General features: G+C 47.0%; 2 protein-coding genes across 2 annotated transcripts; both read left to right on the top strand.

The window, feature by feature from the left end:
* The first annotated feature begins 6194 nt into the window (after nucleotides 1–6194).
* Nucleotides 6195–8021, top strand: LOC119398673 (uncharacterized protein K02A2.6-like). Its single transcript, XM_037665505.1, has one exon. The coding sequence runs from the start codon at nucleotides 6195–6197 to the stop codon at nucleotides 8019–8021; it is 1827 nt and encodes a 608-aa protein (XP_037521433.1).
* A 732-nt stretch (nucleotides 8022–8753) lies between these two features.
* On the top strand, nucleotides 8754–10155 carry LOC125759190 (uncharacterized protein K02A2.6-like). The gene has a single exon (XM_049417600.1). The coding sequence runs from the start codon at nucleotides 8792–8794 to the stop codon at nucleotides 10049–10051; it is 1260 nt and encodes a 419-aa protein (XP_049273557.1). The 5' UTR covers nucleotides 8754–8791; the 3' UTR covers nucleotides 10052–10155.
* Nucleotides 10156–27863: the final 17708 nt, after the last annotated feature.

Here is a 27863-nt window from a genome sequence, read left to right as displayed (position 1 = left end):
GCATTCTAGTTGCCAATACTAACGTGGTACTTCTGCACGCGTCTCGCTGCATCAAGCTGTCTGGACGACAGTGCTATAGATTTGCTGTACAATAAAGTGTGCTAAAAATTTCTAGCCTGCGCAGCTAACCTTTGAGAAGGATGGTTTCGCATTTGTCCAAACCTTGTAGGCAAGATATCAACGTTTTCACTCAAGCTTCACGTACCATGTGGCATCGCCGGTAGGCAAAACGTTCCTCGCGCTAAGCGGTGGCGTGAATGGTGACGCTGGCTAGTGCTACCATATCTTTAGCTCTATATGAGTGTTAACCAACGTTTCTGGAAAATCAGGAAGATCCCTTTCACTTGGACTATTTCTTGCTGCGGCAGAGAAGGCGCAGTAACAAAATCCGTTTTATTCAGGTTGCTGTTCAAGCTCCCTGACACGTCATTATAGTTTAAATCCTGCTCGAAATCACTGAAGAGCTTGTCGTTCTGAAAATAATTATAATTGAAAAGCAACAAACAATTCATCGTGGTAAGGTTCGATGAATCTTCGGCTTGACAAAAAAAGAGCCGAAGAATATTATTGCGTTTTGAGATTCCTCACGTTCTAATAAAAAGTCACAGTTTCGCCGCAACGGGGAAGCAATGAATGTGATAGCAACAAATCGGATCTAATGCGAAGAACGGAAAGCAGCTAGAAATTGCCAGCGCGTCGCTCGAGCCCAAAGGACGCACGAAAAGAACGCACACAGGATGAGCGCGAAGTATATTGAGTCACAGCTCGATACTTAAAGCGCACTGCTGAAACATAAAACAGGACGCACGAAATGAAAGAGCAGGTACACACAGGACGAGTGCGAACAAAATGTCGCAGTTGTTACTTATTTCTGCTTGAACAGCACGCTCCTTTCGCAAACGCAGCCGCTGCAGCGAGCGAAGTGGACTTCGTACCCTCTGTGACTTCAGCGCGGACATCGTGGTGAAAGCGCAAGACATACAACCCCCCGCTCCCCCCCGCCCGCCCTTTTCTTTTCTTGAGAAAAGCGCATGAAGGCGACCACACCCTGCAGGGCGAAGAGCCTCGGCGTTCGCAGGAGCGGGGCGACGACCTTTAAAGCGTGCTCAGCGCCCAGCACGCACATCGCGCCATCTCGCTGGTGAGTAAGAAAGCACGCTTAAGTAAATGGTGTATATAAATAGCATGCTGAAAGACGCTGCTCTCCCTGGCTTAGCCGTCAAACGTCGCGCGTGTCGGAGCGAGAGGTCGGCCGTTCGATTCCGCGCATGGGAAAGTATTTCTGAATTATTTTTTCGTTGTGGCTTTTCTCTATATATGCACACATATACATACACGGTGTATGACGGCGCCGACAGCGACGCCAAAACTCAGCCGAGACTGTCCATATAAAAGCACACCGGCGCATATGTTCGGCTACCAAATACAACCGAAAACATCTCGTCCCCTTGGCTGCTTTAAAATGTTTCTTTTATCAAATTACTCTTTTGATAGAAAATGCGAATCGTCAAATTAAACGAGCTTTCTATCCATCGTATGTGTCCATCTATGCACGTGAGAAAGTAGAAAGAGAAAATAAACATTTTTAGAAGAATCCGTTACTGCGGAACTCTTGACATATTCCGGTTTCCACCGTTTGTTGTTGCGAGTACAGTACCTGGAAAGCTTCCGGTACATCGTAGTGCAGCTTGCGTGGTCCTCCTAGAGCACCAAGTCTAGCCAGAGCAATGTTCCCGGCACAAAGTACAGTTAGAACAAGCGCGAACGCGTGCCCTAGCATGCTGACGCTATAGGGAACCTAAGCTCAAGTTTGGGCGCGATGCTCGCGCGGTCGAGCTATGCGTCACTGGTGGCAGACGTTGCCCGCGAAGGCGGTTTTTCGCCGGATTTCGCAGCGGCGGCGGCAAGGACACGTGCGCGCATGCGCTCCTTATTCGGCCCGAGCACTGCTAGTATGCAATAGTTGCACTGTTACGCACCACAGGTGCAATCTGAGAGCTCTGCGCGTGCACGGAAGCGGGGGCGGCAGTGTTGTGGCCGTGGACGTTCCCAGTTGCGATAAGAGCAGTTGTGCCGCTCGACGTTGCTTTGGGAGCATGCACTGAAGCGAGGTTTCTTTGTTATGCGGGCATTTATGCCATGTTTGGCCTAGATAAGACCTCAAATTATACACACTTTTCTACTAAATGGTGCCTCTCAAATTTGGCATTCTCAGGCAGCAGAGTGCGCTTCTGTCTTTTACGCCAGACGTAACAAACGCACTCACGTGTCGTACGCGTCGACTAAATGAAACCGTGCAGTATAGCAACGCGTCACTCAACCACGTAAACATCTGGACACGTTAATGAGAGAACTGTCAAGTTGTCAAACACAAGCAAACTCATTAACTTGAGTTAACAAAGGTGTATGTTTGGAAATATATGAGCAAGGTTCCTGACCTCTTTCGTTTAACAGCGGCTTCGTTCGTAGGAGTCTCGTGTAGCAGCGGTTTTGTGCACAGATTTCTTCTGCTGATGTGTGCGTAAAGTGCTTTTCGCTTGACTGACAGTATGGATGACACGTGTTGCAACTGCAACAACAAGATAAGTGAGAGTGATTTGTGGCTCTTTTTCTCTGAATGAAGTTGTTGCTACGATGTTGGCAAGCGCATGTTTTGGGGTAACAGAAAATGCCTAGAAAAAGAACTTAAACAAAGAGGCAGCACGCCCCCCAGGTAGCACAAAGCGGATAAATGACGTTTTTTGAGCGTTTATCCGAGACGATAAAAACGTTTAGAAAACGTCACGGAATAGAAGCTAAAGGTCTAGAAGACGTTTTTTATCTCGTCTAATGTCCGACTAGAATCTGTTTTTAAGACCATCTAGGAAACGTTTTTAAGACGATCTAAAAAACGTTTTTTTTTTAAGACGATCTAGGAAACGTTTTAAAAACATTTTAAAAACGTCGCAAAAAATCCCATTTTTAAAACACATTAAAATATCCCATTGCATCGTGTCTGAAAATACGTTTTCTAAACGTTTTTAGGACGATCTAGAAAACGTTTTCAAAACGTCGCAAAAAATCCCATTTTTAAAATAAAAAATCCCATTGCATCGTCCTTGAAAAGACGTTTTCTAAACATTTTTAGGACGTCATGCAGGATCTCTTTTCTTTTAGCTGTTTTATTTTTGCGCATGCAATTATAATAGTGCGCGTTTTTAGGAAGCCCTCTCTGTTATAGTAATTACAGTTACTTTATTCTGTAATTACTATTACAGAGTGAGAGCTCAGTAGATTCACAGACAAAAATGGCCTTGTCATATTTATTATGTAAAACAGCAACAATCCTGTACAGCATAGACACTTAAAAACCACGAAATGAGATATAGCATGCGGCTATATAACATTATTCAGAAGCGACAAAAGAACGCAAAATATCGCGGTAAATAAAATGCAGCTATATAGCATCCAACCTTCAAGAACACTTTTTGTTGCACGATTCATCATTCACGAAATTGTTGTCGAACAACTGACAGTGCAATATGACAAAATTTGGGATCTGGCACAGCCATTCTGCAATATGTAAGCGTCGTCTCATTAGCTTTACTTAATCAAACGCAAGGATGACGTGAAGAGAAATTGTCGAAAAGGGAATGTCGCTGAAGCCAACGACTCCACAAGGGGACTAGTTTCGTCAGGCAGGGGCGTAGCCAGAAATTTTTTCGGGGGGGGGGGGGGGGGGTTCAACCATACTTTATGTATGTCCGTGCGTGCGTTTGTATTTGTGAGTGTATATAAACGCGAGCAAAATTGAAAATTTTCGGGGCGGTTGAACCCCCACCCCTTGGCTACGCCCCTGCCGTCAGGGCCATGACGAAGACAAGCATTCATGATGAAAAGTCTCCTCAACGCTCCATCTTCCGCTGAACTTTTTTCTTGTAGGAAGGAGAGAGAAAAAAGGAACAGAGGATAGGCAAGGAGGTTAACTAGCGTCCAGTTTGCTACCCTACTCATGGGAGGAGAATGAGGGAGTTAGAGAGAAAGAGACACATTTCACAACACACACACAGCGGAGTGTATCACAGGGGGTCACTCAATTTTGTTGCCTTGAAGTACTGCAGGAGGGCTCGTGTGGTTTTCTGGGTTGATGTGCTATGAAGACAGACTCCAAAGATCTTCGGGAAAAGGCCGACCGTCAAGTCTCCTGAAGGCACACTGGCACACTGGAGAGTCCGACGATGTGTTTGAAATAGCATACAGCGGCACAAATGATAATCGATAGTCTCTACACAGTTGCAGTTATCGCACATTGATGAACCTGCCCGACGAATCCGATAGGTGAATGAGTTAGAAGACGCTACACCGAGCCACAGCCAACACAGCAACACAACAAAAAGACGTGGACAGTAGAAGTGGACAGGGAAGCGCTTACTCCTGTCCACTTCTACTGTCCACGTTTTTTTTCAGTGTGCTTCAACCTAATTTTCATAACATGAACGTAAACCAACAGGCCCAACTCGCCATCTTGCTCCAACACAGCATTCTAAGCAGGAAAGGAGGCATGCATCAAGCACTTCAAAACAATCGTTCAGTAGCGCTACTTAAGACCACAGTTAGTGGAAATCGACTCCAATGTGTTGAAATCACTAATAACAAAACAAAACTGCAAAATAATATTAGCTCACCTAGCCAAGTATGCGTAATGAAAAAAAGAACGTAAATTGCTTGCAAAATCACTGTTGCTGAAGTGTATTGCTCAAAAAATGAAACTTTTAGGAACGTTCTTGCAACAAGGCTCTGTTGGAACATTTCTCACTGAAAAAATGTTGGCAAAATCTCTGGCATCATTACAGAAGTAAGACTAGACGTTGGGAACAAAAGGCGCCATTTTAGACGATAGCTAAAAATATTTGTTGATGCAGCATTCGTATTTCAAACGGCGCCCACTAAAGAAGTAACGGTTTCAGGCTTCGAAATGCAGCGTACAAAACGTATCACAGAACTTATGGTCTGATATCCCTAGAGAGCACACAGTAAAGCTTAAATGTGCCATGGCTAGCAGAAAATATGAACACTGTAAATTGTAGTCACAATTCTAGTCAAAAAGTACAACTAAAGCAACTGTAGAGCGAAAACAAAATGTATGAACAGAAAACTAATCGAAACGACCACAAAAATTACAATGAATGAGCCACTTGCTAAAATGAATAAATAAAAAATTAGGAATATGAAATTACCAGCCTGATAAAAAAAACATCTTTCTTTTATGATGCCCAGTATTAGAAAATGTCAGGCTAAAAGAACAAATTAATATAATGATAAGACACATCAGCTGAAGAAATTCGGACGCTTCCTCATTTTTTACTCAATAAGCACACAGCTGTAAACTCAGGATTGCCAGAGGCAGATCAGGGTATTGCACTTAGTACATCACATTGCTCAGTGTCAAAATATCACAATGTGTGGCAAGTGAATCTGAACACATGGCTTCATGACAGGTACTTGATGGAAATCACTAGGCGCATCCGGAAGTCTGCAAAGAACACTACAAATAGCATACACACGAAAGTTGTGCCATTAGCAGCATAGGGCAGCATTCCACGTCAAATATATTTTAGCACAATATCCCTAGTGCGGTTTCTTGAAGATGCCGACAAACAAAGACGCTCAAAAAAGTTAACTGCTTTACAAACTGTGACCATTTGTTTTTGAAAATTTCCAAGTAAAAGAGGAAAATGTCAATCTCTTGACATCCATCTTTTTTCATACTAAAACCTGTCAGTCAGCCCATCAAAAAGAAGAAAGTAATAATTTAGTTGGTGTATCCTTTGTTTCTAAACATCTAGGGCAAGTACCATCTGCAATAAATAGGTGAAAAGATCATTTCATTATTTGTTATTATACCTATATAGGACGGTGTGAAAAGTGGAAAACTCGATAACACCGTACGGCGACAGTTGCTGTAGATGCTGCCATCTAGAACAAGCCAGGCGAAGCTGGTGACAGCGTGTGCTCGAGGTGCGCGTGGCGCGTGGCTTGGCTCCTAGGCTAGAACGGGTTTTGGAATAAACATGTGTCCACGTAACTCAGCCTCCTGCCTTCTCGCTCGTCCCTAACGACTTCAACATGGTGTCAGAAGAACAGGTGCTACCAGTGGACATCGGCTTCTAGTCATCATCCTTGCGAAGGACGCCGCAAGCAAGAAAGCACCGGTCATGGCGTCATTCGTTATTCAACCGCCGGACGCCTTCAACCTTTCGTCGCCCAACGAGTGGCCGAAGTGGAAACAGCGTTTTGAACGTTTCCAAACCTCTTCAGGCTTGTGCGTGAAGCCCGAGCAACATCAAGTAGACGCCCTACTCTACATCATGGGTGAGCAAGCCGAGGAAATCTACGCCACCTTCGCTTTATCTGAAGAGAACTCCAAGAAATTCGACGCCGTCGTGGAGCAGTTCGACAAGTATTTTATTCCGCGACGCAACGTAATCTTCGGACGAGCCAGATTCAACACCAGACTGCAACAAGATGGTGAGTCGGCCGAAGATTTCGTCACTGCGCTTCACACGCTTTCGAAAGATTGCGAGTTCGGTGCTCTTCGAGAGGAGTTCGTGCCCGACCGCCTTGTGGTTGGGATAAAAGACAAGCAGCTATCCGCCAGGTTACAGCTCGACGCAGAGCTCACACTACAAAAGGCTCTCGATTCCGTCCGCCAGATCGAGAGTGTCCGTCAGCAACAAGCGGAGCTCCACCAGGAACTGCCATCTTTGAACAAAGTTGCATCCGGTGCGCAGACCAGTCGACGTGCTTCAATGCAAGACAAAAGCGGCAGTTATCTACGCGGGGCAAGCAAGCCATCTTCACCCTCCGGTAAAAACAGAGAGCAGAAACCGTGCCGTTGGTGTGGTCAAGAGCGTCACTCTCGCACTCTCTGCCCAGCACGCTCGGAAGTCTGCAGGAATTGCCGGAAGAAAGGTCACTATGCCTCCGTATGCATGTCGCGACGCCTCGATTGTGTCGAAACCGAGCACGGAACTTTAGAAGCAGGATTTCTTGGAGCAGTCAAGACGACGGATGCTGGAAACTGGGAAGCAACAGTCTTGGTTCAAGGCCAGCCAGTAGACTTCAAAATTGACACTGGCGCCGACGAAACCGTCCTCCCGACGCACGTATTCCAGACGCTCAAGGACAGGCCGCTTCTATCAGCTCCTCCTCGTCAGCTGCATGGCCCAGATGGAAAGCTTCTTCCAGCAGCAGGAGTGGCACAACTCCAGCTCGTCTACCGCAACCACGCGACTACTCAGGAGATATACGTCCTAGATCAGATCTGCACTCCGTTGCTAGGCAAGCCAGCCATCAAAAAGCTACAGATGCTGACCTTCGTAAACGCCGTTGCCAACAAAGTGAACCCGAAAGAAGAATTTCCAGCGGTGTTCCAAGGACTCGGCAAGCTGCTCAAAGAACACAGGATTCAGCTTCAACCAGTCGCAAGACCTTTCGCACTCAGCTCCCCGAGGCGCATCCCAATTCCATTGTACGAGAAGACAAAGCTGGAACTTCAAAGGATGCAGAAACTCGGTGTCATATCACCTGTTGATGAGCCGACTGAGTGGTGTGCGCCAATGGTAGTCGTCCCAAAGCCCTCCGGAGACGTGAGAATATGCGTCGACTTTACAGAGCTGAACCGCTACGTTCTCAGGGAATGGCATCCTATTCCTTCCGTGGAGCATACTCTCGGACTTCTTCATGGAGCTAAGGTGTTCTCCAAACTCGATGCCAACTCTGGATTTTGGCAAATCCCACTTTGTGAAGAATCAAGGAAACTCACCACCTTCATCTCACCTTTTGGGCGCTTCTACTTCAACCACTACCATTTGGCATTGCGTCAGCTCCTGAACACTTCCAGAAGCAGATGGCGTACATTTTACAAGGCATCAGTCGAGTTGTCTGTCACATGGACGACATCCTCATCTGGGGTTCCAACAGCTATGAGCACAATGAGACACTCCGAAACGTGCTGCAGGCACTTGCAAAGGCTGGAGTGACACTGAACGACAGCAAGTGCGTGTTTAATGTTCAACGCCTTACATTCCTTGGACAATGGCTCGATGAAGACGGAATAAGACCCGACGAAAAGAAGGTTGAAGCCATACTGAAAATGGAGAGTCCCAAAAACAGGACCGAGCTGCAGAGAGTTCTCGGAATGGTAACATACCTTGCGAGATTCGTTCCCAATCTCTCTGATATTCTGCGGCCACTCACACTCCTGTTGTCAAAAAAGTAAGAATTTGCTTGGGGTGCTCCACAAGAGCAGGCATTCAACAGGTGGAAGTCGGTGCTCTCATCTCGTCCTGTCCTTGGAGTCTACGACCCATCAAAAGAAACAGTCGTCACCGCCGACGCATCATCCTTCGGACTGGGAGCATTAATCCGGCAGAAGCAAACGAATGGCAAGTTTTCTGTCATCGCTTATGCCTCGAGGTTGCTCTCAGAAACCGAGAAGCGCTACGCTCAGAGTGAAAAAGAGGCTCTTGCTTTAGTCTGGGCATGCGATAAATTCAGCGATTACCTTGTTGGCAAGCTGTTCAAGCTAGAGACTGATCACAAGCCGTTGGTTCCAATCTTCACTTCGAAGAGTCTCGACGACTTGACGCCTAGATTACAGCGGCTAAAGATGAGAATGATGCGATATCGATATGAGGTTGCATACGTTCCAGGCAAAGAACTTCTAGCAGCAGATGCACTTTCGAGAGCGCCTCTGCGAGAGACGCGAGACAGCGAGCTCGAAGAAAGCGTTGAAGCTTTCCTGTGCTCTATGACAACCTCTATTCCGATAAAGCAACATTGCTTACAATGGTTAAAGGCATCCCAACAAGCAGACCCTATTTGCACACAACTTCGTCTGCTGTGCGAGAAAGAATGGCCCTCCATAAGAGACTTAGGACTTAACCTAAAACCCTTCTACGACCACCGACACCAGCTCACTGTCGAGGATGATTTACTCCTCTACGCCTCGCGAGTTGTCGTCCCCGACTCATGCCGAAAAGAAATTCTACGACTCTTGCACGAAGGACACTTTGGCATAACAAAGACATTTGCTCGAGCCAGAGACTGTGTCTGGTGGCCCACCATAGGATCTGACGTCTCGTCCCTGGTGAAGCGATGTCAGCAATGCATCGAAACAAGAGTCAACAGGAAAATGCCACTAATAAGCTCCGAGTTCCCTGAGAGGCCTTGGCAACGCATTGCGATGGATTTGTTTCACTTCAAGAACCAGTGGTGGTTGATAGCTACAGACTATTATTCAAGATACCCCGAACTAGTTAGACTTGAGAAGCTCACTTCCGCAGCCGTAGTCAACCACTGCAAGTCAATATTTGCACGCCACGGAATTCCCGAGGAAGTGGTTTCCGACAATGGCCCGCAGTTTTCGTCGACTGAGTTTTCACTCTTCGCACAAGACTATGGTTTCAAGCACATTACATCTAGCCCTCACTATCCTCAAAGTAATGGACTTGCAGAGGCTGCAGTGAAAATCATCAAGACATCCATGACGAAGACCAAGGACCCTTACCTGACACTTCTAGCTTACAGGTCGACTCCTTTGAAGAATGGATATAGCCCTGCCGAACTGCTCATGGGTCGTCGGCTGAGATCCAGGCTTCCTCTTTGTTCCACCAAGCTGACACCCCAATTGCCAGATCAAGACAGCCTTCGGAATTTTGAAGAAAGATACAGAAAACGACAAAGGAAAGACTTCGACATACGTCACGGAGTCCGCGACTTGCCGGAACTTCTTTATGGAGATGCCGTGTGGGTGACAGACCTGAAGAGCAAAGGGACAGTACAAGCCCCAGCCGATGAGCCTCGTTCTTATTGGGTCAACACCGACACTGGTGCTGTACGTAGAAACCGGACGCAGCTAGTTCCATATTCCCGAAGTCACAACAACGCAGATAGCGCCAGTACCAGTGATTGTGCTATAGACACTCGCTCGCGTTGCCAGGACACTTCCCACGGGCATACCAGAAGTGGCAGGTGCGTGAAGCCGCCTGCTGCAGCGAACTTCGCTTGATTGCATTGGGAGATGTTGTAGATGCTGCCATCTAGAACAAGCCAGGCGAAGCTGGTGACAGCGTGTGCTCGAGGTGCGCGTGGCGCGTGGCTTGGCTCCTAGGCTAGAACGCGTTTTGGAATAAACATGTGTCCACGTAACTCAGCCTCCTGCCTTCTCGCTCGTCCCTAACGACTTCAACAACAGTGAGCGAGCCTGCTATATTTAACCAGGCACAAGAGACGCGCAAGAGAACCTCCTGGTTCTGCTAAGAGCTGCAATCTTTACCGAGAAAGGAGGAGGTTAGCAGAGTAGGGGAAACATAAATAACAAGTCCGGAAGCGCATCGAGATAGCCAAGGCAGCACTGAGAAAAAATGCCGAACTCCTCCCCGTGAAAGGCGTCTTTGACTCTCAAGCCCTTAGAAATTCGCAACTAACAGAAAAGCGTGCCCAGCCTCTCGTTATATGCAGCTAGTACTGTGGAAGAAACCATGAACCAGTAGGCTGTCCGCTGCAAAGATTCTCTCATCCGCAAACTTCAGTGACACAATAAAACAGATGACACATGCTGTAACTTCCAACAATGCAGTTTTAAAATTGGGTGCCCGAAGCTTTGCGTTCGGTCATCGCCATTGCGCATGCATTATACGCTACGTACGCAACAAACGCTATCTGCGTATCCCATTGTAAAACTGGCTACTCCGCATGCGTCGTACGCCATCCTCTTGCGTACTCACGTTAAGTGGTGGAAATAGCATATGCGCCCAACGAACGCTCTCTTTGCGTACCCTATTCTAAAACTGCTTCTTACGCAGCACACGTAGCTTAAGCTAATGTGTATCTTGAAACTGCCTCATCAAGCGGCCAAGAAAAGACACTCATTTTACTGAAATTAGGTTAACAAATATATATATATATATATATATATATATATATATATATATATATATATATATGGTTTTCGCTCATGTTCGTTCGAGCATGAACGGAAACCATGACGTGCATTTACGTTTAGACAGCTTTATCATGTATGCTGAATAAATTCCGCAGTAACGTACTGCTGGAACATGTCGCACATGCAGCCCGTGATGCAATGGAACACGCTTTTTCATTTGCCATAGTTCTCAAATAGTGAGCGCAAATGCAGTAAAAATGAACTAACCTTCAAGAATGACAGAAGCCCGTGGTTTACAGTATCCGCAAATCCACAGAAAACTAATCGCACATCAAATAACCACGCCCGTCCCTCGAGCATAGAGGAAAGGAAGTTGCGAGAGCGTCCGGCGCGCAAGCTGATGAGTGAAAGTTTCCGCAGTGAATCTTACGGGACTCTAACTGTCAGTCAGCGTAAGAGTCGCTCCACACAGACATACTTGCATTCGGGTCCATAAGTTTAACACGCCGCGAAGTATAGTTTCTTCACAGCTGCGTTTATAGCCTCCACGAACCACGACACAAGCACGAAATATAGCAAAAGAGTGCATGACCGGTGAGCTCGACCGCCCATGCGAAATCGGCGAGTTTAACTGAAATTGCAGAAGCAACGGCCGCGCGGATGGATACAGTCAGCGCTAAGGTCTTCGTGCGGAAGTTAGACGGTTATCGCTGCGAGTAAATTACAGTAAATTACGTAAAGTTTACTGGTTAACGAACTTTGAAGTCTTCATTATTGCTGATGCAATGTAGAAATCATACGCCTTTATCATTTTGCGCGTTACTTTCTTTATCGCAATGAGAGATGGCGTGCGCAGGCTGGAGTTCAAATTTCAATTCGTGGTGGTTCATGCATGCCCATGCACGCATGGGCCAAGTGGTGCGCAGTCCGCTGCTGGGCGACAAAACGTCTTATAATGTGCGTATTCTAGACGTCACGAGCAAGACGTTTTTAAAACGTCGAAATTGGTTTAGGATCGAACAAACGTCTTGAAATATACGTTCCATACCAAAATGGTCTCAAAAAATGCCTCTTCTAGACGTTATCAAAAACGGATATAATACGGATTTTCTGTGACATTTTTAAAAAGTCGAAATTGGTTTAGGATCGAACAAACGTCTTGAAATATACGTTCCAGACCAAAATGGTCTTAAAAAATACGTTTTCTAGACGTTATCATAAACGGATATAATACGGTTTTTCTGTGACGTTTTTAAAACGTCGAAATTGGTTTAGAATCGAACAAACGTCTTGAAATATACATTGCAGACCAAAATGGTCTTAAAAATGCGTTTTCAAGACGTTATCAAAAAAGTCACAGTTTCGCCGCAAGGGCGAAGCAATGAATGCGATAGCAGGGAACTAATGCTATACGAAGTGAGGCCCGCCAATGGATACTCTCAGTTTGAACAGCGCTTCTGTTGCAAAGGCGGCCGAAGCAGCGAAGGAAACTAGCGTGCTTCAATTGTCGAGCTGTGACACTTGATAGTTCGCGCTCATCTTCTGTTTGTTCGTTTGGCGGCGTCCCTGAGCTCGAGTGACATTCGTACGCGCCGTAACATGAGCGCGGACATCACGGTGAAAGCGTGAAACATTCCTCTACCCCTCTCCACAAGAAAACCGCGCGAGCAGACAGCGGAAGGGCAAGCTCCTCCCATGCGCAAATATAAGAAGAAGCGAGCGAGCTCGCCGACGACTTTTAAATGCGCCCGTCGGGCTCCTAGCGCCACCTCGCTGGTAATGAAGAAACGCTTATTATCGCCTGCTGTCTCCGAGTCCGTCCAGCGCTAAATGGTGTGTATATAACGCTCGCCGTTAGCTACGTGGAGGATCTGCGTTTCGTGGCGTAGTGGATAGCGCCGCTCGCTGCGGATCAAGAGGTCCCTGGTTCGATTCCGCGCTTCGGAAGCATTTTTCTGAGTTATTTTTCTTTGGGGCCTTTGTATATATATATATATATATATATATATATATACTTATACATATACGGTGCATGACGGCGGCGACGGCGACGGCAAAATCCAGCCGAGACTGTCCATATAATTGCTATCGCAATAAAACAGATATAATACGGATTTCCTTTCACAGTGCTCTTCGATTGATTGATGGATGTTTTGAGCGTCCCCATAAACGGGACAGTGATGTGTGTGCCATCATGCTCGAAAAAATAACAAAAAACAAACGCGCCGTTCCTACGACCGTCTCATTCGGCACGTTTCCAATAGAAGCGTAATTTTGTCAACGCTTTAACACGCCCCGAGGTGGTCGATTAAGCCCAAGCCTCGCTCATAGCATCCATCCATATCGAAAAATAGCTATCCTACCCTCACCTGGCTGTCGCACCCTATTCCTCGCTCGCCCTGTGATAATTAACGACCATGCTAAGACACTTCGCGTTTCACGACGTTCTGAATGAATGCACGTGGAATATCAATGTTTATTACGTGCTAGTTGATGGCACATTTGCGCGGGCTTCACACTATGCGGTGTCCACGCGTGTGTTAAGAACTTCAGCTACCGCAAAGGTAAAATCATCATCACGGGCGTTAGTCGTCGGTGCCGAGATGTGCCACTAGGTGTCATTGTGAGTGCGTCCACATCAAGACGTGCTATTTTCCAGAGTGACTGCAACGCCCGAACGCAAAGCCTAGCGCATAAAAAAATGAATGGTGAGACGGGGTTGGTCAAAATGGAATGCGATGCGCGCGTCTCCCTCCCTCCATGAGTGGGCTGTTTGCGGCCAGGCTACGGGAGGGACGCGCGCTCGCGTCTGTTCTCTGAGTGCCCCTAACGGCCAATGACAGTGAACTTGGGACGGGCCAGTGCGAGCAACGCAGCGTCCTCTGGTCAGTGGACGGTGCCTGTATCTGCCAAACAGTAGACATTGCACAAGCTGTAATATACCAATCTACTGTAAACAATGAACTACTTCTGTGACAGCAAGCTTCACTTTCTTGTTAAGTGAAGTCTCGGTGATACGATCACAGTTAATACGAATTTCGGGGTGATACGAATTTTTCGTTGGTCCCGGCCAAGGCCCATTGGCCTGCAACGTAATGGCGTACGGTTGTTGCGAACCGATTTTCACCCAGCGACGTTTGATACGAACGTACGCTACCGCCCAGGTACGAATAAGTGCGGTCCGCGCTGTTTCTTATGGTCAGAATAAACCTTCAGAGACGCGTCGCGGCCGCAGAGATTGTGTGCGCGAATCTTTGAGGTTCTTATGTGCCTCTGTGTGCCTTCGCGCTTAGATTACAGAGGACATTAGCGCCATGCTTGTTTATTCTAACGCGTCGACGCGGGCTCCTGTCGTTGTACAGTGTTTATACGTACCTGCCTTGTGCATCAGACATCCTATGAAAGGTGGTCGATGACCGAAAGAAGGCGAGGACGTTCTTGGCGAAGGAGTCAGGCCTCACAACGTCAACATGCGCGACCGTTGAGGTCGCACTTGTGCGAGCACGGCCGTAAATCTCCGAAAATACATCTCCTACACCTCCGCGATAACAAAATCATGACACAGGACCGTGGTTCTGTAATATTGTGGCCTTGATCCATCGCGTCAAAGCGCTTCTTTTGTTACTTTCGCTGCAAAAAAGCATACTAAAATTTGGAAGGCGCTACTGCTGTCGCGGGTCACGACGCACCACGTTCATTAGTTAAATGCGCGCGTACGGGCCGTATATTGATGAGTGCTGGTATGATTGCCGACATCTAAAAACTTAACTGACAATCATTAAGGGTTCTTCCTGACGTTGCTGCGGCCCTGAAAAACAACAAATGAGGTTCTTGATGCTTTATTTCTGAGAAAGCCGTATGGATTTCCTTGTGGCTTCGTGCTACAAAACGGGTGGTTGTCTATTTTCCCTTTCTTAACCCTTCCGCCACCTTGCGGATTTCCGCAGAACTGACTTGCAACAAATGAAAATGTACGCCAGCTTTCTTTTGTCGCATGCTAATTTTCCATTCTTTCTGGTGATACGAATTTCGGATGATACGAATATTTTTGGTGGTCCCGTGAGATTCGTATCACCGAGGTTTCACTGTATACCGATTCCTATGTAGGAGGGATCAGCTTTTTTTTTGCGCTCCTCCCAGTTCCTTCGTCCATCGCCGCACTACATAAGCAACGTAGTTTGACGGGCGAGCAAACAAGCAATCGAAGCGCTCGCTCAACACAGCAGGTGGAACAGCAGCGCTAGCATGGCAGACGATGGCCACTTATGTCACTGGCTCTCACAGTCACCTAATAGTATTTGTGAACGAGTAGCCGACCACGTCACGAGACCCCAGAGTGCTCTTCGAAATTGAAACAGCCACTTGTATTATCATACGGGATTATAACTAAACACTCGTTTCGCCGCGGGGAAATTAATGAGTCAGATGGATTTCCGCTATTACTGAGTCAGTAGCCACTGAATAGGTGCAAGAAACCACCACTAACAAATTTTCTGTCACAACTCCTTTGAGTTTAGAGTAATGTAAAAGCAAGGAACCTCAATATCCTATGAACTCAGTTTAACATGACGCCATCAATTACATCACTCTCTCATGTTGTGATGAAATTGATGGCGACTATATCCTATGGTGTTCTGTGATGACGTCGCAACATGACGTAACTGCAGAACGTAGTCGACTGGTCAATGACGACCCAATCATGGCGGTAGCTCGAATGCGCCTTGTGTTCAGAGAACTTCCGGAGGTGGGGACAGAGGAGGGGGTGGAACGGGGAGGCTCACTATCGACTGAGAAGATGAAGGAGATCGCTTTCGAGTACGAGTCGACCTGAGCCATTGCATAAGCAATCCTGTGGGTTTTTAAAATCCTTTGTTGAAGTCATTTCAAAGAGCCTTTCTTCTCAGTCAAAGGGGCACGCGCGCATTCAGTACGTGACAGAAAGGATGGATTTCTTTTAGATGCATTCACCTTAGGTAAAAGAGACGTTACAAGAGCAAATTTAGAAGCGTTTCCTTTTTGTTTTGTTTCATATAAAAGACACGTGCCATGATTGAAAATGTAAGGATCGTTCATTGCAGTTTATTTCTATGAAGCCTTTCGATTAACTACCTCGAATACATGCACAGAATCGACGTAGCTGCAAGGGTGGCTCTGATGAATAGGAAGTTCGAGCCACTCGTGCAGAGTTTGGCTCCATTCGCTGTACGGTTGCTTTGCACAACGTGCAAGATCATCTCGTTAAAATTAAAGGTAATTTTCAGGCACTTTGCGCTGCTCGTAAGCAGTACACAGTACGTTGCTTGCGCTGAAAGAGAAGCGCGCCACAACACACATCTCCTACAAGGGAAGAAGAATTTTCTGTACCGCGCACATCTTACCCACAGAATTCTGCATTCGGACGAGCCGTGCAAATGCTGCAACTTACTGCTATTCGACAGCCACTGCAAACAATGCCTTCGAGATTTCCTCCTTGGACACTTTCGCCTCTCGATATAAAACCATTTGTACCAGGCATCAGTGGAGCAAAGAGATGCATCTCCCAGACCGCACTGCTGCAGACTACTCTCCTCTACATAGCCGAGCACTATACCCAGCACATTCATATTTACACTGACGCCTCCACCACTCAGGAGACTTCATCCTATGGCCTCTATGTCCCCTTCACAAGACAAACGCCGAACCGATGGGTGGTCTTCACCGACTCCAAGGCAGCTCTCCAGTTACTGTTCAACCTCTTAAAGAAAACAAATCATCATCCGATTTCATTTCATATAGCGTTCGTACACCATTTGGCTGTTACCGCAGGTAACTTTATCACATTTCAGTGGATACCAGCTCATTGCGGTATTCTGGACAACGAAAAAGCGGATGAAACGGCACGCAAAGCACTTCAAAACCGAAGTTATAGGCGAACCTGTTTCACTAAATCTCATGCTTCCCAGCTGGCTAAGAGACTTGCTTCCGAAGAAAACAAGAGGCTCTGGAACATTTCGACACATCATTATGCTTTCCTCTACTCTATCGACCCACATCTAAGACTCCCATACAGAATTCCTCGACATCTCGAAACTCTGTACCATCGTCTTCGACTAAACAGTGCTTATGGAAACAGTTTACGGTACCGCTTCGGTCAAACCGAAAGTCCGTACTCTAATAACTGTGGCGCCATAGAAACTGTCGAGCATATTTTGTTTGAGTGCCGAGCGTATGCCGAAGAGCGTGCGCTCTATGAACATTGCATGCATATGCTGACCAAAAGAACTCTATCAATTGACTGTGTCTTGGGCCCTTTACCCTGCGCCACGCAACAGAGGCAAGCGATGAAACTACTATTCCGATATTTAGAGAGCATCGGTCAGCTCGACAAACTTTAATGGCACCTTGAGAGCTAAGTCACTGTCAGCACACGTCCCCGCCCAAGATACAAAAAACTCAGCTTGTGTTTTTACCTCTTTTTTATTCTACTTTAACTGTTTCTATTTTTTTTCTCTCTCTCTCTCTTTGTGTATTTCAGTCCCCAATCCCCTTCCCCACGCAGAGTAGCAAGTCAGCGAATTTGCTCACGCCGGCTAAATTCTCTGCATTTCAATAAAGAGCTCTCTCTCTCTCTCTCACTTTTAGCTTACCGACATGCGATATGCGTCGTGCAACTAGATAAGTCTCATGCGAGATGTACGCGTGTTCGAATGCATATCAGCCCCTCCGAAGTCAAAAGTATACTAGGTGCCAGAACAACCTGGTCTCTGCGATCTGCTCGCAGAACAGTCTCGATGGGCAGGGTAACGGCCACCAGCGTACAAATTAGGCCACGGCGTTGGCTGTCCGCATTTTAAAAGTTGTTCCTGGGTGCATTAGCTGCGCGAGTGGACCTTTGCGTGTAGAGCCATCAGCACGTTTAACTCGAACGCTCCGCCGCGTGGCCTCGACCAGCTTCGACTGACGCCAGCGCCACCAAGCTTCGGACACGGTATGTTTACAGCAACTAACGATACATGAAGCAAGGGTTGATTTCACTGGTAAACTTCTGTTTCATTTTTGCATGCCAGGCGGGTCGAATAGAGTCGCTTGGCAGGACCGTTTTCGCCCCGTTTCGCTTGTGGCTGCGTTCTCACGACCGCTCATGGAACGTAAGCGATGGGGCCGGAGAATCCTATCTAAGTCGTCCGGAGACCGTTTTGTACCGGTATCTCTATCGCGATACGTCTCGCAAGACGTGTATCAGTACCTGTATTTCCAATACATTGTGTATATTGAGTATCGTGTATCTTGAGGTACAAGATACTGCAATACCACCGTGCGAAACCATAAACGTTGGCTGAACTCCGCTTCTCTTGCAGATACTGCTGCCACTAAGCCACCAGAACAAATCTAATGTCAGTGACAATATTTGATCTCTCTGGCAGAGTTTTCAAGCGAGGGCACGGGATGATGAGCTCTGAGCGTCCGTATTGATGTTGCAGAATCACGTGGTGGCGCTAGGATCACATCAAAAGACAAGTGCGCGAACATCTACGCCCAGCCGACCGTTTGCTTCTTCGGTATTCGTTTTGTTTTCCTTTTTAGATGTGTCATTGCCCTGACACTGGCTCTTAGGCATTATTCTGTACCGTGTGCTCCAATGCATGCTGCGTCATTACCACAATGTCTGATGACGCTGTAGTGTCGTTATCAAAGTTTATCTTGCGTTGTGTTTCGTCACGAAGTCCGAAGAGTACAAGAATGGGGTTGCTTTGAGTCTTCAGGCTTTCACACATCGACGTTTTGAAGGACCTCGTTGATTTAAGTTCGACTCACAAGCCATGAGATATGCAAATAAGATTCTAACAGCAGTCGCACCACAAGTACCGATGCTGGATCTAACAGAACGAGCATTCACCTAAGAGAAGCCATCCTGGCGTACGTCTTTTCTCATTTAACTATTGAGTTTTTATTATCATAGTTTTATTGTCAGCACAAGTTCTTTCTCAGCTGTCCGTGTTTTCCATCCCATACATTACCTATGTCTCTGTATTGCTTTTTTGGTCCGCTTACTGTAATATGTCTTGAAAGAGCTGCCGAGGTAAGCTCTCTGCTTTATTCTTACTTTTAACTGTCTGCGTCATTTCTGCTAGAGCTTACATACTTAGATTCCTGTTGAGCTTACTTGTATGTCAAGGCGATGTTGCGAACAAATATATAATAATCTGCTCGTGCCTGAAGTATGCCGTAACAAAAATTCTGCTTTCTACATTGTAAAATGGCGAAACTGAGTTTGCATTATAACGTAAATTATTAGGAGCCATCTTAAAGAGGTTAGCAAAGGAATTCGGGAAAGATTGGTATACCAAATGCTCCGGTTTTCTCACCAGTATCTCAACGAGCCCTTTTATGCTATTTTCCATAGGCACTGAATTTTCTGTGGTCTTACCTTAAAAGGTTAGAATAACAGAGAGCTGAGCTAGCTGGTAAGTATTCAATCTACAAAGACAGGGCGTGCAAACACGGACACAAGACTCAAGAAGAAACACGGTGTCCTGACTTAAAAGGTTAATTGTTATAGCTATTGAGGGTTACCCGCGACGGTGGGATATTGGTTATGGTGCTTGACTGCTGAAACGTAGGTAACTGGAGACAAATTTCGATGGGGACCAAATGGTAGAGGCCCGTGTGCAAGTTTAGAACCCCAGGTGGTCAACCCCCCCCCCCTCACAACCGCGTCTCTTATAATAATATCGCGCTTTCGGACGTAAAACTCAGCAATTATTCTTAGCTCTTGGGGATACCGCCTGCGTCTTCTTTTTATATTATTCCCTCTGTTTGACAAGGAACCACTTTTCTATTTTACTTACATATATTGAATTTTCTTTTTTGAGGCTTCTCTAAAGCCTTCTACTAATCACCGGGTATTCGGAGATATAAGGGGCAATATAATGTGAATAGTGGTGGTGTCCTGCGGCGCTTTCTGCATCTATACACTACGTCTAAGACGTTTATGGGCGGCACATGTTTTCTCGTAGACGCAACATTGTTAAGATTCTGCATTACTGAGTACATCGCTAACAAACTCTTTACGCCCGCAGATGAGTGAATATAAAGGTCATTTCAGTTTTGTCCTCTACATAAATACGATCCGTCGCAATGAATGTCCCTACAAGCGTTCTTGCTGATGTACACCTGTCCGGTGATCTGGTACTGCGAAACCCGTAATACGTTTACAGCCAATGTAGAACTCCAAAAGGGTATGCACCATCGTGCGGAGGCTTGTGAAATGACCAGCGAACTGTATAGAGAGCTGTCATGCTAAGCAGCTGCAGCAATGCCAATAAGTTGTTTCGGAATGAAACTAATGTATATTGAGCAAGAAATACTAAACTTTTGAAATACTGACAGACATTTCCTTCAATTGAAACAAAACTGGACGCCGTTTTTAAATTTTCAAGCGAAACATTTTTGGGCATAGGCGTTTAGTGCTACATTTTATAGATATATAATAACAAATTTACGAATGTATCGAAGTATCTTAAGATACAATTGCAATGTATCGTATCGGATACAATCACTGTTGTGGTATCTTGTATTTGTATCTCAAATACTTCTTGGCCTGAGTATCGTGTATCGTATCGCGATACAATTTCAAAGTATCTTTGCCCAGCCCTGGGACCGCCTCCGTTACGTGATATAACGCTTTCAAAATAGTCCCCCTGACATGCCCAGATTAAACGAACACACCTTATCACCGGCGGTTGGTGGTGAAGCCTAGCATTTCAGGAACATAGATTATAGCTTCTAGAATTTTTGTGGTTTGAACAGTACCAGAAAATGAGCCGTGCGATGCTCGCTTGGTTTATCGCGCGCCCGCCACATGTTGAGATGTTGACACGGAATCGCTGTAGCGGCACACTGCTGCTGAACTGAGTACGCTATGTTAAACTCTCAACAATAATACATTTCACACAAAGTTGCAGTCTTTAAATATGATACTGTGCTTTAAACAATTGCTCAAAAAGAAAACAAGAAAAGCGCTGAAAGCACTTTCAACACTTCATATATTTGAAGTAGCCACAGTCAAGGCCGGTATCTGCGTAGAAGGCAAATAGGCTCGAAAACGCCACACTTGGTCACTCTGCGCTTTTACGGTACGCTAACTCCTGCGTTGCGAGGCAATCGTAACACGAACAGCCAGTGAAACAATGACGCCGCGGGCAAGCAGTTGGTTCATTTTTTGAGCACATAATATTCTGCGTCACGGAAGGCGGTACTGTCGCTTTTCGAGATCGTTTCAGAATATGGGCCCTGCTCCTTGGTGCGCGTGAATGCTACAACAGGGGGGCGATCGGAGATATGTTCTTTCCGCTTGTTCATTCTCCTGGGGATGAACAAGCGCGCTGATTGGCTGAAGCGGGAGATGCCACTCAAGGCCGGGGGGTGTCGCCATTTCTTTTTTTTTTCTTGACCTTTCTTTTTTGTTGACGTCATATCACGGCATAACGAGTGGGTTGCTCGGAGATCTCTGTTCTGCTCCATTCATTCTGTACCCAATCTGGCGGCGTACGCGATTGGCCGAAGCCGGAAAAAAACACGTCTCTGAGGGGCGTAGCCATTTTTCTTTTTGCTTCATCTTTTATTTTTTGGTGACGTCATACCGCGTCATAACGAGCATGTCGTCTGCTGCAAACGAACGGAGCGCGAGACCGTTCGCACGCGTTCTCTCGAGCGAACAAACGGCTTCGCACGGCATGATGCGGCGGTTGCGGCTGCCGCAACAGCTGATTTTGAGAAAATGGCGCTTGCGACGTGTGCTTCTCTTGCGGTTGGAGGTGCGAGATGCGTTTGAAGACATGAGCGAGTGCGGCGTCGCTTTCTGTTCTCGAAACGAACAGTGCGAACAAAATGAACGGGCCTGCCACTGGGCTGTGGTCTTACGCGCAGGGACTTCTTAGTTCAAAAGCGCTACCAGCTACTGCCACGTGTCGTCCCGGTCCTCACTCGTGAACGACGGCCCCAGTGGGCACGACGGCGTAGGTATCTGTGGGTGCTCTTTTATAAAAGCCAGCAGAAGCTCCTTTTGATGATCCGACACCCGGGAGCCACGCCAGACATTCCGGTGGGACGACATCTTGAAAGACTGCGCCAACCGCTACTTTTCTCGTTTTTTCGCGTGCGCGACTTCACACAGCGAGCACGTTAGAAAAACTAACACCAATAAATATCAGCGCTCAAACTTATTGCTGTTTCAGAAACTGTTTGAGGTTGAAAACAAAAGCAATATCTTTTTGTATAACAACTGTATTTATTAGAAGGCGAGAAACACTTCGTTTTGAAATATACGGTTCCCTTGCCGAGGATAAACGATGCGCGTCTACTTCCGGAAAGCTCGCCGCTCACCGCTTGACGATTCGCTGTCCTCTTCCTCTCGGCAGAAGAGAGCTGCGGACCGGCCACTTTTGTGACGTAACACCGCCAGAACGAACGCGGAACGAACAGAGGTCTCCGATCCCCCCCCCCCACCCCAGGCGCATGCATATCAAGGTCTTATTTGTGTGAAATAATGCGCGCGTGGTAAAAGCAGACGCGGGGTGGGAGTGATAGCTGTTCACTGAAATGCGTCACTTTTCCACTTTATTTTTGACAGCGCCATCCGAGCATCGGTCGAACTGGGGCTTTAGGCTGTTCGCCACGCTCTCGCCTGTTCTTTGTCATAGTACTCACGATAGTACTAAAGCGTCCGTAAAGCTCTGCCTTCTCCAAAAGAAAAAAAACTCACATGGTCCCTTATTAATTCACTTAAGATGACTCGAAGGCGAAAGCCATCTTCTTCTCAATCGCTGTATTTAGTAAGATAAAAAGTTGGCCGAGTTGGTGTTGGTTCACGATAAACAGAAGGGCGCGATAACACGGTACACAAGGAAGAAGATGGACACGGAACGACGCGGTACTAGCAACTGAAATATTTTTATTCGGGAAATACATATTTACACTACCATGCAATCATATCTAACCCAACGAGTCGACACAAAAACTTAAAAACGTAAAATCGCTGTGTTGATCCTGCCCCGCCACCCTCCCATAGCGTTACGCACCTAGCGTTGTTTTGCATTACCTCCGTGAGCGGACCACCTCTGACCAGGCTACGATGTCATGTGATAACGTCATCGTGTGACGTTAAGTCACGTGATGCCACAATCACGTCATGACGACGCCATAAGGACGTCACAAATTTTGGCGGCGATGTGTGACGTCATCATCACTTCATACGATGACATCATCGCATGATGATGATTTTTTGCATCACTCGTCCCCGACGCGTTTAATGACGCATTTAGGCCTTTCGCCTTAAAAGAACGTGCACGCATGAAGCTCCCCGTTTGTGTCCCTGCTCCTTTTGAGAGAGAAACAAAAAGCTATGAGGAAAGAAGAAGCCTCATTGTTTCACGTACTTTTTATTTTCTTGTTCCCACCCACGTCAACTTAATCAGATGATTCTGGGTACCAAGTTCACAAAGGGATAAAAATGAATGAAATGGCGGACACTCTGGCGAAAGCTGCTCTCAGTGGTCCGATACTCTCAATTATTTCCACATCAGCACTCATAATTCTTGACAGATTTAGAAGGCGTGCGATAACTCAAGATGCTGGTGAAACATTAATCTGTAGTGAACAATACGAGACGATGACGAAGCAGCCAAGAAAGCGAGCGCAAGCTCGCCAGTGCCTCGCCATAATCTGGGCTTTGGCCATGTTGCTTCCGTATCTTTATGGCCGCCCTTTCGAAGTAGTGATGGATCACCATGGTCCATGTTGGCTATCATCGCTGAAACATCGATCGGGACCCCTCTGTCTTGGGCGCTTCACCTGCAGATTCATGTTGCGCACCGATCCGGCCGCAAACACTCGGACGTGAACGAGCTATCCCGCTCGCCGCTACCGGCTAATACAGCTTCGTCGTCAGCTTCTTTAACTGTTTTGACGCCAATTGATTCCGCAGACATGTCGTCGGAGCAACGCAAGGATGCGTCGATTTCCCATCTCCTCGACTTTCTGACTGATCCATTAGCACATCCAGCCTCAAGAACTATCCGTCGCCAAGCCACGCATTTCACTATTCGAGACGACCTCCTCTATCGGCGGAATTACGCGTCTGATGGTCGGATGTGGTTGCTAGTGATACCACGCCACATGCGCACGTAAATCTGTACTGCTTTCCACAACGACTCGCAAAGTGCTCACGCCGGTGCTCTCAAGACTTACAACCGCCTGCGTCAGCGATACTACTGGCGCAGCACGTATACATTTGTGTGCAAGTACGTACGCGCTTCTACTGCTTGTCAGCGTCGCAACGCTCCACCTCAACGCCCAACCGGTAAACTTCAGCCTCTGCCTTGTCCGGCGCGTCCATTTGATCGCTTCACTATCGAGCTATACGGACCGATTCCGTTGAATTCTTCTTAAAATAGGTGGATAATTGTCGGTGTGGACCACCTCACACGTTATGCAGAAACTGCAGCACTACCCAGGGGAACGGCAAGAGAAGGTGCGTTTTTCATCTTTCACAACTTCGTCCTTCGGCATTGTGCTCCCCGTGAACACTTGAGCGCCAGACGGCGCATTTTCCTGTCTGACGCTATTCAAGCCTTGCTCGCTCAATGCAAGCGTCGTTCATCGCATGACGACCGCATATAATCCGCAAACGAATTGCCTCACTGAACGATTTTATGGCACTCTCGTTGATATGCTCACAATGTACACCGCATCAGACCAGACCAATTGGGACACCGTCTTTCCATTTTTCACGTAGGCGTACAACACCGCTACGCAGACGACAACAGGGTTTTCGACTTTCTTTCTCTTGTACGGACGCCAACCATCATGCACGCTGGACATATGCTTCTCTACACGCCTGACTCATCGGGAAGGACTGAAATTTCTGAGGTTGCCAAGTACGCCGAAGATTGCACATAATTGGCCCGTTCGCTGACAACCAAGGACCAAGGCCGCCAGAAGCTAAGGCACGACACCGACCGACCACTCTCTACCACCACAACAGGTGCCGTGGTTTGGCTTTGAATTCCATCGAACACTTCTGGCCTTTCGTCGACATTACTGAGCCGATATCATGGGCCCTACCGCATTTTCGCTCGTACGTCTCCAGTCAATTATGAGGTTGAGCCTTTGACATCGTCCCAAGACTTACGTCGTCGTGGTAGGGGAATCGTCCACGTAAGTCACCTCATGCCCTATTATGACCATGTTTTACTGACAATGCCTTAGGTCGCCAGGATTGCTACGCTCTTCACCGGGCACAAATGTAGTCAACAATATGAGACGACGACGAAGCAGCGAAGAAAGCAAGCCACAACGTTAGTGGTAGCCACGCGACCCGAGCTTGTTTGGATTGTGTTTGTTTGTTTGTAGCCTTTGCATTTTGGCACATACCCACTCGGGGGGATTGGCCAAGAAAACGTGTTGTGGCCTATTTATGATAATTATAAAATGTCTACCTTCCTATCATTGAAGTAGAAAAAAATTAAAAAGAAATACCTAAGATAAAGAGCGATAAGGTGAGAGAGGAAAAAAAAGAGAAGAAAAAAGAAAAGGAAGGGAAAAATTCTTTCTCAATAACAGAAGTCCAAAATTTTGATCCGACCAGACAGCTGAGTTTTCCAGACCCGATTGTGGCCCCTTGACCTTCGTCGTCGTTGCTTCACGTTTCTACGTGAATAAACCACCGTGCCAAATCACTCATCTAAGCGACTATTGATAAGTATTGTTGCCTTGACATAGGAATTTCTCTTCAGCAAGAAAAGAAGGAGGTATTTTTAAAAATTACGTCGTCGTGTCCCCAAAACAAATCTTTTATATGCATACAGCTGCTCTGGCTCCTTCCCCTCTTCTGTCGTTTTGCAACAAGAACGAAACAGTGGAACATTATTTTAGATGCGAAGTATCTTAAGGTCGAGCTCAATCCGATGGTGGTGGTGTGCGGCGTGACCACCCTCACTGCGCATGCGCATACCCTCTACACATACCTCCTCTTCACTCCCCCTCATAATTCCCCTTCCCCTCTACGCCTCTCCACTCACCCTCTCTCCTTCCCCTCTCCACTTTCCCTATCCCCTCCCCCTCTCCACTCCCTCTCTGCCATCCCCTTTCCACTCTTCCTCTGAAATGCGGGCTAGACATGCCGAAATTCTCTACTGCACAACGCCGCGATGAGCTCGAGCGCATGCGCGTCCCCTCCCCTTCTCTCTCCTCTCCTACGCTGCCCCCCTCTTGCCCGCCTGTCGACGGCGTCCCCCGCTCGCCCTGTGAGAATTAAGGGCCAGGCTAGATGGAAGACACGACGCGCGTAGCGTCCCTCTTCGCGTTCCACGACACGAGGTCGGTAGCATGCCCAACGAACGCCAGCGGAACGCGATCGTGCAAGTGCTCCGGCTTCGCATCGCCTCATGGTCCCCTTTAGCGGGAGATGGTGTAATTTTTTTATCATGCAACCGCGTCAATTTCCTGAGAAAAAAACATTCTCAAAGAGGTGATGAAGCGAATTAGATTGGATCAATTACTTTTATTATTCTACCTTTGGGAGCCACTTCACTAAGTCATTGTCGCCGAGATGTCTGTTACGCTGTAAAAAAAAACAGGTGATACAGCCTCTCAACCAACACATTAACGGCGAACACACATATTGAAACGCAAGGAAAGGGATAATAATAATAATTGTTGGGGTTTTATGTCCCAAAACCACGATATGATTATGAGACACGCCACACCGAAGGGCTCCGGAAGTTTTGACCATCTGGTATTCTTTAACATGCACCGAGATCGCACAGTACACAGGTATCTAGCATGTTGCCTCCATCGAAATGCTACCGCCGCGGCCGGGATCGAAGCCGCGGCCTTAGGGTCAGCAGCCGAGCACAGTAACCGCTCCACCACTGCGGTGGACGCATGGAAAGTGAGGGAGTGAAAACAGGACACCCCTGGGAGATGCTCAACTACCATCCACTCGTCCACGTGGTCCGCAACGTGGACCACGTGGATTACCAAAAAACCAGAGTGAATGCTTCCCTACAATAAATATGCCGAGAGAACCAAGCCTCTCATCATTACCGGCGACTTCCACATTATCTTATCAAGACCCAACAACGCCTGCTCGTTATATTGGGTGAAAGACGGCTTGGATGTGGACAGGGTATCAAAAGGCCTCGCTGCCACGTCCAGGACAGGAAGCATCATGGCTCACTTCATCGTAAGAGGCATCCAGGATTTCCGCCACATGCACTATACCTCGCTTTGCACTACACTTAGACCCCTCGTAGCCGCGATCACGAATGGATCCGATAAGAAGTCCTGTGCAGCTGCTGGTGCTCACTGATCAAGGTGATGATGACCTAGTTCAAGAATTGTCAAGAACTCCCTCTACACGTACAGGTTCGTGAAACGTGCGTGCGTCCTTCGTCATAACGGACAAGTCTAAGAATAACAACTTTAACGCGACTATAACAACCACAACTATGACTGTAACGTACGTGCAATGCGCCTGCGCGTGCCACTCGGCTGCCTACCATATATTCAAGGAAACCTTCCTGCATGAAGCTTAGTTCCCGGTAACCGCTGTCCTGTGCATCTGCGTTCTTTCTTTGTCCAATTCGGATTCGCGCTATCCAGTATTGAAGAATATAAGTACTACATACCAGCTTACCGCATCTGGTGTTGCTAACACCCATGTTGCTGTTGGCATCTTTACGTAACTGTAAACAACTGGTTATATCTTACATATGCGACTCTTCCACATATCAGTGTGTGTATACCACTTCCATATTTCTCTAGAGTCATTCCGTAACGTTTCGCTCAATGTGAAAAATTACGCCACCGTCACCATCCCGCGCATGCCTAGCAAAACATCGATTCTCACGGTACGTGGGATCTGCCGAACTTTTTAATAAATGTTTTTAAAGGG

The sequence above is a fragment of the Rhipicephalus sanguineus genome, chromosome 7 (genome assembly GCF_013339695.2).
Source record: "Rhipicephalus sanguineus isolate Rsan-2018 chromosome 7, BIME_Rsan_1.4, whole genome shotgun sequence".
Taxonomy (NCBI): Eukaryota; Metazoa; Arthropoda; class Arachnida; order Ixodida; family Ixodidae; genus Rhipicephalus; species Rhipicephalus sanguineus.
Note: the sequence above shows the minus strand (reverse complement) of the source record. Positions and strands in the feature narration are given on the sequence as shown.

Excerpts from the sequence above, each read along its gene's own strand:
- LOC119398673 (XM_037665505.1), top strand. The coding sequence starts at position 6,195 with ATGGCGTCATTCGTTATTCAACCGCCGGACGCCTTCAACCTTTCGTCG.
- LOC125759190 (XM_049417600.1), top strand. The coding sequence starts at position 8,792 with ATGACAACCTCTATTCCGATAAAGCAACATTGCTTACAATGGTTAAAG.